We start from the raw sequence: 14,814 nt of genomic DNA on the forward strand, positions 1-14,814 counted from the left end.
TTGAGGCCCTCATCAGGCTTGGCTGTCACGCTGTGATCTCTCTCCCTTTGTATTCAACATCCTTCAAGTAGGTTCATTTGAAATCAAGAGAACTTTACTTCCTGGGAAATGAGCTTTAGGCTGGGGGTGTCATAAACTGCAGAAAACAGCCTGGAACATCTTTTTGGAGGGGGAGATCTAGCGGGTGGGCCGGAGGGACTCTCTTGGTTTTTGTTTCTTTTTAGCCAAAGCTCTTAGACAGAAGACTGAGGAGGGGGTGGAGTTGAAATGTTGAAATTTTAACACTTGCTGAAATTTTCTGAAGATTTTATAATGAAATTTTTAGGTTTTATCTTGCCTTATTTTAATCTTCATTGGCGATATTTCTTTTAATTTGAATTGTTTAGAATCTTTGGATCTTAAGTCAATTTCTAATGACAACTGATGTTTGTACAGATGCAACATTGTTTTTCTGGTCTACGACCGTAATAAATTTGTTGTTGTTGTTGTTGTTACATTGATGGCCGTCAAACAACTTCTTTTTCATCTCCTCATTCAGGATGGGCAGAGCTGAGGTTGTGCAGGAGCTCAGTTCCTTGGCCTGGGGAGATTTGGGTTCAACTATTATTGTTTATTATTTATAATATTTATTAGTCACTTTTCTCACAAATGTGACCCAAAGGGACTTACATTAAAGCCAGTGAAAACAAAAACAGTCAATAAAACTTAAGCATCCTCTGATAGCAAGTTTTCCCTCCCCCCACTTGCCTTCCTTCAGTATGTGTAGAGAGCCTTCTGTGTGTAGACTTTTGCATGGTTGGAATGTAGCCTATTGTAAACAAGATAAGAGCCACATCCATTGCTCCACCCACTTTAGTCTCTGGCCCCGCCCACCACAAATATGGGAAGGTTCCCTGTGAAGGCATGCAGCCCTCAGGCTAAAAAAGATTTCCCACCCCTCGGTTATAGTGATACGGGAGTAGGTGGATAATTATGAAAAATAGATATAGAGGTTCTATTGTAATATATAATTTATATATTCCGGCTCAGAAGCCAAACATTTGCAGGAACGTAAGGTACTAGTGTGCTGCCAAAGATTTCTGTGACTGTATATGGGTGGTTATTATTGTTTTATTATTTGTTTTATAGTATGGTATATTTAGTTTTGTTTTTAACAATGTTATAAGGCACTTGGAGACCTTTGTGTAATAAGTGACTCATAAATCTTAACAACAACAACAACAACAATAATCATTGGCGGCGGCGGCAGCAGCAGCAGGGCCAGCACCAGAGGGCAGCCAGGTTGGGCCCTGACTGAAGGCCCCTGTGGCCCCTCATTAGGGTGAGAAGGTGGCACTCCCAGTCTGTGATCTATGGCAGAGTTGGGTCCTGCAACCTGACCCTGCTGCAGTTCGTGGAGAGGAAGCTCCCAGGCAGCAACCCAGTACAGACAGTGTGGGCTTCAATAAGCATGCACGCACACCCCACCTACCTCTCTCATCAGTGTGAATGCTGTGTGGTCAGTGCATGGAGACCTGCCATCACCCAAGATGGCAGCGGGGGCTTCCCTAAGAGTCTGACACCCCCGCCACCATCTTGGTTGATGGCAGGCATGCGTTCTATCTATGCATGTTATTCACACAACCTGAGAGGTAGGTGAGGCACATGGGTGGGCTTATTAGCCCCATGCTGCCTGTATGGGGGGTGCTGGGTTACGGTGAGCCTGAGGCAGGCTAGTGCCCAAGAGCCCAATCATGCCTGGCACCAGCCATAATAATAATAATAATAATAATAATAATAATAATAATAATAATAATAATAATATATCCTCACCTTTACTCCCTTGAATTATGTACCTTTCTTTAGACCAAATAAATGAAGGATTATCCATCTATCTAGCAGATTTGTAGAGTTCACAAATTCATGCCCAACTATGCCAGATAAATTTACTTGCCCAAGCAATTCTCTGCCAGGATAAGCTGGCCCTGCGATCCCAAAGGCATGCATTTGAACAAACCTAATATTATCCCCAGGATAAAAGTATTGGCTTATTCTGCAACGCAATCTACATCAAAGCCTTTGGGGGGAATAGCCAGCTTGAAAAGGCCCAAGATGCTTTTTAACTTCTTATCTGGCCTGTGCTTAGGGGGAGCCATAAATTCCACAGGCCGCTCTTTCCACAAGGTCCCTCCTTTTCTTCCCCTCTTCCTTGGCCACCAAAGGCATTCAGAGAGTGGGATTTAAAAAAAAAAAAAGGAACTTGCAAACAAAAGCCCTCAGGGGAAGGGAGGGAGAAAGAGAGAGAGAGGGAGAACACTCTGCGGGTGAGATCCACTGAACTTGCTTTTGCCAGTCATCCACAGGTGAAAAAAAAAGGGATGACTTGGAGCCTATAAGTGTCGATTGCCTTCATGGGCTGAACAGAACTGTCCCCATGCTTCACTGTATTCTCTGCAAATGGGGAGGCCCGTTCATTTGCTGGTGGGAAGGAGGATTTTGGGGCTGGGCAAATGCAGGGAAGAGGCACAGAGGGCTAGGGTAGGTCGGCGGTACCCTTTTGATCCTCTGCTTTGACCGAGCCAAGATCTGAGAGACACCCAGGACATTTTGAAAGTGTAGACATTCAAATGTAATGGCTTGGATCCTAAGGGGAAATTGACTTCAGGAAATTCCCTGGGAAGAAAATGGCCTGCTCCCTCCTCTCCTCTACATACAAGCCCCCCCCTCCTCCCCAGACAAAGCCTCTCTAGTGGGTTGGGGGGGATCTTCATGAAAGATGTGTGATGGAGATTGTTGGGGGGGCGGACATGTGAAGCTTCTTAACTTTTCTTCAGATCTATGCCAGGGGAACCACAGGAAAGATGGGAGTCAGGCAGTTGCCCCCTGTAACAGACCATATTCTGTGATTATTCTTCTGTGTTACTAGTTCTGAAAGACTTTATTAAAACAATGAAATGGGTCTATGTACTAGATAAGCATGCCAGAAACACATAACCCTTTCCTTAAGAAGAAGAAAAAGTGGGCAGAGGAGTGTGACTGCCCTGCATGGATAGCCTTGTTTTAGTTATTATGAGATATTAAGAAAACACACAACAAATGTCTTTAAACACACTGGCAGATTGTTTGCTTTTTGCTATGTCGAATATATTCAATTGCAGGCCTTCAAACCTTGCTGAGAATCTTGCCATATATGCAAGAGGGCAAAAGCTAACTGGATTATAAGTGTTAATTCAACAACATGAGGACTAGAAACTTATATTCTCGATGCATGTTTCAATTGGTTACATTTTAACAACGTGACTCTGTTTACAATTCCATTCAATTGAATACATTTTGCTACAATTGTGAGTGCTAGAAGTTTTAAATGGGTTTTAATTTGATCAAGAAGGCATAGCTCATGAATTGTATGCGTACCAGGAGGCAAAGGCTAGGACATATCAAAGGGGGGGGATATTCCAGATGTAAACTCAACCCTCCCTACAGCTGAGAGAATTAGAAACTCTATTTGTTTTTATTACGAGTTTATCACCTTGTATGAAAGTGTGTGTAGGTTTGACTTTGAGAAGGAGGAGACTATGAGGGCATGAACAGTGGCAATTATTTTAATTTTAAAGCATTTTTCTTTGTTCTGACGGTTAAAAACTTATTGGGTGACATCTAACATTAGTCATGCTCAGAGAAGACCATTGAAATCAAAGGAGTTAATATTCTAAGTATGACTAAGGCTGCAATGCTAATAATGTCTACTCAGAAGTAAGCCCTTTTGAAATGGGTCTTACTCCAGGGTAACTGGGGTAAGGATTGCAGCCTTAGTTGGATATTACCCACTGAACTTTTTAAAACAAATATCTTCTTCATTTGATCAGAACTTGCATGAATGAGAATGTCTATTGCAAACAGGAAGGATGTTAACATCTACCTACATCTCTGTGCAGATCTAATAGCACATATATGGGTCACTGTTGTTATCTTCTCTCCTGGTTAGGCTATCTAGATTTCACAATGGCTTGTGTGTGCGTGTTCGTCTGTGCGCTTCTGAGTGAGACTTCCTGAAGGCAAAAATATTTGCTACAGTAAATGAGAAACCATCCTGAGTTCGCCCTGAGAGGTGTTTTGTGCAATTCTTAAAGAACCTAGAAAGTGTGTCTCCTCTCATAAAACAGTACATAAATATTAGCTAAATAACAGCGACTAGTCTAATTGCAGATATTGGGACTGGGTTATCTCCAGTTCAGAAATTATGGTGGGGGGTTTCTTCAGAATCTTCTACAGATTCCCTCCCCACCCCACCCCATGGAAAGCAGCTGGTGTGGGGGCAATTTTGACTCCAAAAACCTCTGTGCAGGGAAAGAGTTAAACTCCCACCCCTCCCCTTCAGTGCTTCTGCAATCAAATGCCCCTCCTCATACCCACACACACACACACTCTTGGATGAAACTGTCAAGCTTGGGGGATTCCCGGAGGCATCTGGTTGGCAACTGTGAGAACAGAATGCTGAACTAGATAGATCTTTGATCTGACCTAGGCAGGCTGTTAGGGTTTCCTAGATCTGTTTCAGTCTGGCTTCAGGCTTGGTTTTGGAAGAGAAACTGCTTTGATTGCCTTGTGTGGGATGACCTTTGGTGAGAGAGGGACAAGGGGAATATGGTCCTGTTGTTTCCCTTGGGCTTGTAAGCAGCTTTTAACATGGTGGACCTTGGTCTCTTTCTGGATAGGCTGTTTGGGTTGAGTGCTGGAGGTACTACATTGCAGTGGTCCTGCTTCTACTTGGATGGCCAATTCCAGAAGGTGGTGCTGGGGAATCGCTGCTCTTTCCATGAGATGAGAGATGAGATGAGAGAGTTATGTGATGGGGTTCCACAGGACTCGGTTCTTTTTTTAAAATTTTGTTTAACATATAACAAATAACTAATAACAGCTAACGAATGCCATATTGTCCCCTTTACTCCCCTTTCCCCCTTATAACTAATTGTTTCCCTATTTTATTTTACAGATATCCCATATGAGCACTTCCAACTTCATGAGAGTCAGTGATCTGAATGGAGATGGTACCGATCCCAGTCCTGTTAATGGGGAATTTTATATATACATAAATGTATAGCTACTGGGGAATTCAATATACATAAACAATAAGCAAAATGTATTCTTCTATAAAGCTATAAAGGTTCATAACATTTTAATAGTTTAGTAGGAAGCCCCAGACCCTTTTCTCTTTGGAGCTGTCTCCCCTGACCGTGCTGGTTTGTTTGGAACTACTTGTACTCTAAAACAATTGATAACACTGTGCTGAACATCTCAGTATCCCTAAGGCGTAGAAAGAATTGCAGTAATACAATGCGTAGCTAAATTGCTTTGCTCATTAGCTGGAGTGCTTAGCTCACTGTGAAAATGTACTTTCATGTGAAGTACTGGACATTGCCAAATTCACTAGAACACGATGCAGAGAAGTACATTACCTATGCAATGCCTGTGCAAATGCCTGTGTAATACTGTAATGTCTGTCATTCTGATGTGAAATCCTGATTGGTAGATGCTAAAGTCTTTGTCCTGAAATGTATAAAAAACCCCAGGCAACCAGTGCCATGTGGCAGTTCTCAACTCACTAAGAGGGAGACTGACCAAGTGCACACTTGCCATCCAATAAAGGCCTACCTTTTTGCTTCAAGCCTGTGTCTTCAATTTTATTTAAGGACCCCCAGCAAAGGATCCCAATGGAGAAAGAATTCTCCTACACTGTATCCGACGTAGATGTCAAAATGAAAGGCAAAGTGTCTTTGTTCTTCTTCTTTCCCTCCGCCAGTTTTATTTTCCGTGTTAACTTCTCTAATGGTGCTATTTCCCAAAGTTTCCAATGCCATTTTTGCAGTGTTAAGCCGTCCAATGTCTTCCAGTCTGGCTGCTGCCAGCATGAATTCTATCAAACTTTTATATTGTAGATCTGATTCTGTCCCACAAAGATGTTCAATATAGCTAATTCTGGGCTAAAATAACATTGTTTTGTCCATTTCTGAATTTCTTCCCACACCTCATACCAAAACATAGGACTCAGTTTTATCCCCAAGTTAAACTACTCAGAGAGGTGTAGGGTGAGGTGCCACCAATATGCAAAAGGCACCCAGCTCTATCTTTTCTTTTTGCCTGAAACCAGTGAGACAGTGGCTATTCTGAATCAGTATCTGGCACAGCAATGAACTGGATGAGGGCCAATCCAGATGATACAGAGGTACCATTAGTGGGTGCGTTGTCTGCCCAGCTCAGTGGGGTTCAACCTGCTTTGGAAGGGGTTGACCTCTCCCTAGAGCAGAGGGTCCAATGTGACCCACCTGGCCTCTCTATGTGGCCCTCAGGACACTCCCCAGGCCGCACCCCTCACCAACCCTCTGCATCCTCTTCAAGTGTTTGTGTCCTTGAACTCTGATAAAGTTTCTTGTTTGTCCAGATGGAGGACAGAGAGGAGTGTGTGCAGAAACTAGCTTACAGTACGAAGGTAATATTTACATTAGATGCTCCGCCCATTTTTGCCTCTGGCCCTGCCCACCACTAGCAGGTGGCCCTTGGAAGGTTGCTCAGAAGAGAATGTGGCTCTCAGGCTGAACCCCTGCCCCAAAGGATTACATTTGTAGTTTGGTGGGGCTCTTGGATCCAGGACTGTTGCTGGAGACACAGGAGGCCTCAGTAGCTCAGAACACTTTTTATCAGCCTAGGCTGATGTACCAGTCACAGTCCTATCTGAACAGAGTTAGCCTTGTGGCAGTTATGTCCCTGCTCTGGTCATCTCCTGGTTGGATTACTGCAATGAGTTATGCCTGCAGCTGGATTTGAAGATAATCCAGAAACTCGGCTGGCCAAAAATAGGGCAAAATAAAGACTGGCTGACACAATGATGTTATACCATATATGCTTTGTCATCTGCACTGGCTTCTAGTCCATTCCGGGGCCAAATTATGTCCAGAGGGTGGCGCTAGAGAGAGGGGCTTTTCAGTGTTGGCACCCTTTTTATACAACGCCCTCCCAGGCGAGGCTCACCTGCCACACACAAAGTAGTAATTTCAGTGACAGGTGAAGACTTTCAAAAACTTTCTCCAGGCTTCGCAGTCTTATTATTATTTTTTAAAGTACTTGTTGCATCTGTTGTACTGATACTATTCACTGCTTCTAGCTTTATTCTGGTTTTAGAATTTATTTTTATATTGTATTTTTGTACTTTGTGATTTTGATCTTTACTTACAGAAATACTGAATTTTTAAATACTGAAAATATTTTATAAATAATCTATACCACCAACAATACAGATTTATTTAAATAATTGACAAATATTGAAAATAATAAAAATGGAATGGACTACCTTCAAATTGATTCCGACTTATGGCAACCCTGTGAATAGGGTTTTCATGGTAAGCGGTATTCAGAGGTGGTTTACTATTGCCTTCCTCTGAGGCTGAGAGGCAGTGACTGGCCCAAGGTCACCCAGTGAGCTTCATGGCTGTGTGGGGATTCGAACCCTGGTCTCCCAGATCGTAGTCCAACACATTAACCACTACACCACACATAATATTAAAAGGTATTGAAATACTGAAAATTATGAAATAATCTATATAATAATCTGTATTGATTTATAAATAATATTCAATTATTGAAAATAAAATAAATACAGTAATCAGGGATCTCTCATCACAGGTAGTTGTATGCACCTCTTCTTCCATTCAGATAATCTGAAAGACCAACAAGACATGACAGGAAGCCTCTTTTCAGTTGACAGTGGGTGTCATCTCCCCATCAAGGGAATTCCTACACAATAGTCTTTCCTCTTATGTTTGTCCCCAGCACCTGACATTTGCAGATATACTGCCTCCGAACATGGAGGTTTAGTTTAGCTAGTATGGTTGTCTAAACTGTTCTTCAGTCATTTGTCCAAGCCTGTTTACAAGCCATTTGAGACAGTAGCCATTAATATATCAGGAATGGCAAACCTCAGGTGGGGGGGGGGGTCACATGTGACCCTCCAGGCCTGTCTATCTGGCCTTGGGACTGTCCCTACTCTATCCCTCTCCCCAAGCCATACTCCTTACCAGCCCAGCTTCACATCCTCTTCCTGTGCTCTTGCCTGGCTGAAATGTGTCCTTGAACTGTAATAATGCCTCTTGCTTGCCTCAGTGAAGGATGGAGTGATGGGGGGGGGACCTCAGACTTTTGCATGGCTGGAATGTACCTTCCTATACAAAGGTATGGGTCACACCCATTCCTCCACCCACTTTTGACATTGACCCCACCGGCCACTGCCATATGCCCCCCCAGAAGGGTTCCCATGAGGGAAAAAACCCAGCTTAAAATGGTTCCCCACTCTTGTCATATTTTGTGGCAGTTAATTCCAAATAATAGTAGTTGTCGTAGTCATCATCATCATCTGTTTTGGAATTGCTTTTTAAGATGTTTTATTTTTGAGATCCCCCTTTAGGACGCACACCTTAATGTGGGGAGGGGTTTGAGAGTGATGAAGAAGCTGAGAGCAATTCCATCAGGAGTCTAGACCAAGAAGCTAGACCCTTAGCAGGGGCACCCAAGGCGGAATGGTCAAAGCTGAGACACCAGACTAAGATGCATACAAACACAGAGGAAGGCAATGGTAAACCACATCTGAACACCTCTTACCATGAAAACCCTATGAACGGAGTATCCAAAATGCAACACGAGATAGTGCTGGAAGATGAGACCCCCAAGTCAGAAGGCACTCAAGGAGTTACTGGGGAAGAACAAAGGACAAGTCCAAGTAGCGCTGTGACTAATGACGCAGCTGGGTCAAAGTGGAAAGGAAGCCCAGAGGCTGATGCACACAGATGCAAAAGGAGAATCCGGAGTTGTACAACGCACACATGGAATGTGAGAAACATGAACTAGGGAAAGTTAGAAATTGTCAAGCAAGAAATGGAACGTATCAACATTACAATACTTGGCATGAGTGAATTAAAATGGACGGGAATGGGACATTTTCAATCAAGCAACTACAAAATATTTTATGCAGGAAATGAGAAATCAAGAAGAAATGGGGTTGCTTTAATAGTGAGAACTGATATAGCAAAAGCAATTAGGAGCTACAACGCAAGGTCTGAGTGAGTTATATCAATGAGATTAAACGGGAAACCTATTAGCATGACCATCATTCAAGTCTATGCTCCAACATCAAACGCAGAAGAAGAATTGGAGAGATTTTATGCAGAAGTACAGGAGGAAATTGATCACACACCAAAACAAGATATGATAATAATCATGGGGGACGGAAATGCAAAAGCAGGGACTTCCCAGGAGGATCGCTCCGCCTGTGCTGCCTCTGGGATGGGCTCCCGTCTTGGTGGAAACTTTTTCAGTTTTAAAACCAGTCAGAAGGGCTTTTTGACTGGGGAAAATTTCTTCCGGATAAGGAAGAAACATAGAGATTCTCCACAGAGCTTTGTTGTGTTTGTTGGAGGCTGGAATTCTGTGAAAGAAGGTCTTCCAGCAGCTCGGACAGAGCTAGTATTTCCAACCAGCTCAACTGATTAAGTGAGCCGGTTTTTTTTCTTCAAAGAAAAACGGATTAACAGGCAAGCATTCTCCTGTCTTTTCTCATTATTTTGTTATCAATACAGCTAAAGAGATTTGTCAAAGAACCAGCAATTAAGAAACCCTGGGTGAGTCATAGCTTTCCCTTTTATTCACAGAGCTAAGGGGACGAAAATAGAAATAGTTTATCTTTATTTTTATTGCAAAAAGCTGGCATGGAATTCAACATTATAAAGATTACAAACGGTTGAGGGGTTTTTAATTTAAAGAGAAAATTTTTTTTTGATTTATAAGACTTTTGAGTAATATATGTCTGGGACTATTTTTTCTGGTCTACTTTTTTTTTTTTGACGAATCTGCTCATTCTTCCTGCTACTAATTATTTGGATGCTGTGAATTAAAGTTGTTTTGGCACTTTTGGACATACAAGAGATAAGGCAGTTCGTCCTGTCTAGAGGGTGACGTCAGCTGGCTTGAAAGATTAACTCCTTTGTAACTGGATAAAGAAATAAACTGTTCTTTGCTTGGGACATTGGAAATTGAAGGGATTTTGTTTTTTTGTTTTTAAGAATGACAATCAAGAAGGTGGTTGAGATCATGGATGTACAAGAAGGGACTTTCTCTTTAGATATGTTTCAGAAAATAATGAATGAGATTAAGCTAACAAAACAAGAACTCAGACATAACAGACAAGTGATGATAAGTGAATTTGGTGAAATGAGACAGGAGCTGAAAGAAATTCAGGATTCTATGAGAAAGGAGAACAAAGATAAATTTGGAAAATTAAAAAAGGATGAAAGAAAAATTAAAGGGAAGGTTCAAGCCCTGGAGATTGGATTAAATATGGTCTTGGAAAAAGATTTGAATTTCCTGGCTGTGATGGATCCTGGAGACAAATATTACTGTTTGGAATTCAGCGCTGTCCCTGAAGGAATTGGTGAAGAGATTGGAGATAAAGATATCATAGGTTCGAAAAAATTCATGGACTGGAAGGATTTGATGGAACTTGAAATGGAGAAAGTTTACAGAATTAATTCCTGTTTTGTGACAATGAAAAACCCTTCAAGAGATGTGCTAGTGCATTCTGTAAAAAAGAGGAACAGAGATGCGGTTCTGCAACAATACTTCAGTGATACGTTCGGAAATGATGGCAAGAAAATATTTGTGATGAAGGAAATCCCTATCAGACTCTTATTATATGACTATGACAGCAAGATTATTGGGTGCGTAAAGATGGAAGATGGAAGATGGAATCAACACGGATAAAGGAAGAAGAGCGATTTGAAATTACTGGATTTAGTAGACTTGAAGAGTTGGATTAATTGACATGTCTATCTAGAAAAAAATTGATGGACATATATCTCAAGGATTGGAAACTTCTCTTTGACTTTTTGTAGAAGAATAAAATGATATGATGTTAATGAGATTTGATACCAACTAAGATAACTGCTGGAGGAAGGTGATTTTATAATTTATCAAGAGATAGGTTTGTTATATATTATAGACCTATAGCTGAACTACGACAAATCGGAAGTCAATAGTTTTTTTTTAGTTTTTTTTTATTGTATTAGTTTTAATTTGTGTTTTTCTTTTTGTATTGTCTTGATTTTGAAAATTTGAATAAAAATTAATTGAAAAAAAAAGGAAATGTAAAAGCAGGGAACAGAGAAGAACTAGGAATTGTGGGGAAATGGGGCTTAGGAGACAGAAATGAAGCAGGAGGAAGACTTATTGAATTCTGTGAAGCCAATAATTTGTTTCTTGCAAACACATTTTCTGAGCAACCAAAAAGATGACTGTACACGTGGACATCACCAGGTGATCAATATAGGAATCAAATTGATTATATAATTGGCAACAGAAGATGGAGAATTTCCATACTTTCTGCAAAAACAAGACCAGGAGCAGACTGCGGTACAGATCATGAACAGGTCGTATCAAAAATCAGAGGAAAGCTAAAGAAGAACAACAAAGCAATCATAATGCCAAAATACAATTTAAATAACATCCCAGAAGAATATAAAGATCAAATAAGAATCAGATTTGAGGCTTTAAACTTAGTTGACAGAGAACCAGAAGAACTACGGACTGAAGTCAGAGACATTATCAGGGAAGAATGCAAAAAGACAATACCTCTAGTTAAAAAGAGAGAAAGACCTCAATGCATGACTGAAGAAACTCTTCAAATGGTTAGAGAGAAGGAAAGCAAAAGCAAAAAGAGACAGAAACATGGTCAGAACCCTAAATGCAACAATACAGTGACTAGTACGTAGGGACGAAGAGAACTATTACAATAGTTATTGTATCGAAATAGAAGAGGACAACAAAAAGGGAAGAACAAGATCCCCATTCCAAAAGATTAGAGAAATGAAAGGGAAATTTAAACCAAGAGTAGAAATGTTGAATAATCAACAGGGGAACACACTGACTGACAGAGCTGAAATAAAAGGAAGATGGAAGCAGTACACTGAAGAACTCTATAAAAGAGATGACAGGATGACAGATTCATTCACAGAGAACCATATGATGAAGAACCAGAAATTTTAGAATGTGAGGTGAAAGCTGCTCTTAAAATACTTGGAAGAAACAAATCACCAGGAATAGATGGCATATCAATAGAGTTGCTACCAGCTACTGAGACTGAATCTGTCCAAATTTTGACAAAATTTGTCAAGAAATATGGAAAACTAAACAATGGCCCACAGACTGGAAGCGTTCAATATATATCCCAATTCCAAAGAAAGATGATCCCAAGGAATGCAGTAATTATTGAACTATTGCCTTAATATCCCATGCAAGTAAAGTAATGCTCAAGATTCTACATCAAAGGCTCTTACCATATATGGAGTGAGAAATTCCAGACGTCCAAGCTGGATTTAGAAACAGAAGAGGCACCAGAGATCATATCGCAAACATATGTTGGATAATGGAACAGACCAAGGAATTTCAGAAGAAAATCACCCTGTGCTTTATAGATTTCAGCAAAGCCTTTGACTGTGTAGATCATGAAAAACTATGGAATGCTTTAAAATAAATGGGGGTACCACAGCATCTGATTGTCCTGATGCGCAACCTATACTCTGGACAAGAGGATACTGTAAGGACAGAATATGGAGAAACTAATTGGTTCCCCATAGGAAAGGGTGTGAGACAGGGGTGTATTTTATTACCCTGTTTGTTTAATCTATACGTAAATCATACGGAAAGCAGGTTTGGACCAAGATGAAGGAGGTGCGAAAATTGGAGGGAGAAATATCAATAATTTAAGACATGCAAATGACACCATACTATTAGCAGAAACCAGTAATGATTTGAAACGAATGCTGGTGAAAGTTAAAGTGGAAAGCACAAAAGCAGGACTACAGCTGAACGTCAAAAAGACTAAAGTAATGACAACAGAAGATTTATGTAACTTTAAAGTTGACAATGAGGACATTGAACTGTCAAGGATTATCAATACCTTGGCACAGTCATTAACCAAAATGGAGACACAATAGTCAAGAAATCAGACTGGCTAGGACTGGGGAGGGCAGCTATGAGAGAACTAGAAAAGGTCCTCAAATGCAAACATGTATCACTGAACACTAAAGTGGGGATCATTCAGACCATGGTATTCCCGATCTCTATGTATGGATGTGAAAGTTGGACAGTGAAAAACACGGATAAGAGAAAAATCAACTCATTTGAAATGTGGTGCTGGAGGAGAACTTTGCGCATACCATGGACTACGAAAAAGACAAATAATTGGGTGTTAGAACAAATTAAAACCAGAACCGTCACTAGAAGTTAAAATGATATTTTGGACACATAATGAGAAGACATGATTCATTAGAAAAGATAATAATGCTGGGAAAAACAGAAGGGAGTAGAAGAAGAGGAAGGCCAAACAAGAGAGTGATTGATTCCATAAAGGAAGCCACAGACCTGAACTTACGAGATCTGAACAGGGTGGCTCATGACAGATGCTCTTGGAGGTTGCTGAGTCATAGGGTCACCATAAGTCATAATTGACTTGAAGGCACACAACAACAACAAAGATGTTTTTAGTGTTTTGTCTCTTGTTTGCAACCCTGGGCTCCTTCTGTGAGGAAGGGCAGAATAGAAATTTAATTAACAGCAACAAGGCTGCTCATGAATGGAAGAACAACAACAATTATTGTCCACCCTTCACCCCTTCACTCAAAGGTCCCAGGGTGGGTCCTAAAAATATACATCTCAGGTGTCAAATTCTTTAAGCAGCTTACAAGATATAAACAAACATTTTATGAAACCAGTTAAAATGACAACATAAAACTTTCCATAGTAACAAGAGAATAAAACCATTTTCAGCTCTGCTTAAAACCACATCCCAACAGCAAAGGCTAAGGGTTTATTTTACAGAGTCAGGTTTAATAGGTCTGGGTGAATAAAAAGGTGTCAAAAAGACCATAGAAAACGTGCCAATTGAGCTTGTCTGGGGAGGCAATTTCTGGAACTGAGGTGCCACCACTGAGAAAGCCTTGTCCTCTGTAGCCAGTCTCATGGTCACCCCCAACCCCCATGGCAAACAGGCCAGGGCCCCCAAGAGAATGTTAAGATTTAGTTCATTATGTACTTCTCTCTGTGAACCTCCTCTGGACCAAACCTCCTCCTCAGTGCCACCAGTGTACAAGAAAAAAAAAGAAAAAGAATTTCACCAGAATCGGTGACTCTGCTTGGACTAGGGCAGTGGTTTCCAAACTATTATCCATGGACCACCAATGCTCTGTGAGCTTCATTCAGGTGGTCTGTGCCACCTCCACATGAAACATCCATATCGATTTTTAATGGCATTTGTATTGCTTCTTTTATTGCTATTATTGTACTACAACTTGAATTCTGTGAAATGTAAAATGGAATACAGTAACAGACAATATAAGAAATAAAAGCAGAAAAATGCCATGAAAAATTATACCGTATCTAGCATAGCGCGTTGCTAGAACAGGCGAAAGAATTCATGACGCGGTCCACCGAGACGTCCAGCCATTCTCAGGTGGTCCGCGGGGGGGGGGGGGGGAGATGAGGAAGCCCTGCCCTCGGGCGATGCTTTCTACATAAAGCAGAGAGGGAAAAGGGGGCAGTGCCCCCTCCCCTTGTTCCCTATCCGGGTTCCGCGAAATAAAAGGTGGTGCCGGAGAGTGTGTTGACTCCTAATCCTCCTTCTCCTCCCGCACCCCTTCTCCAGCGTCGGTTCTGCAGCCCTCCTCCGTTGCTGCTTTGCATTGGCCCGGGCTCGTTTGCAAAGCTTAGCTGGCCCCACTTTATATTAACTGGAGAGGC

At 41.3% G+C, this 14,814-nt stretch overlaps 1 protein-coding gene across 1 annotated transcript in view; it reads left to right on the top strand.

The window, feature by feature from the left end:
- The window catches only part of FLT3 (fms related receptor tyrosine kinase 3), a 116,776-nt gene extending 111,212 nt beyond the window's left edge, over nucleotides 1-5,564 (top strand). The window contains exon 25 of the mRNA XM_061628502.1: nucleotides 4,973-5,564. Coding sequence (XP_061484486.1) covers nucleotides 4,973-5,080 — 108 coding nt within the window. The 3' untranslated portion in view covers nucleotides 5,081-5,564. The remainder of the gene's footprint in view (nucleotides 1-4,972) is intronic.
- The last annotated feature ends 9,250 nt before the right edge of the window (nucleotides 5,565-14,814 follow it).

The sequence above is a fragment of the Rhineura floridana genome, chromosome 5 (genome assembly GCF_030035675.1).
Source record: "Rhineura floridana isolate rRhiFlo1 chromosome 5, rRhiFlo1.hap2, whole genome shotgun sequence".
Classification (NCBI taxonomy): domain Eukaryota; kingdom Metazoa; phylum Chordata; class Lepidosauria; order Squamata; family Rhineuridae; genus Rhineura; species Rhineura floridana.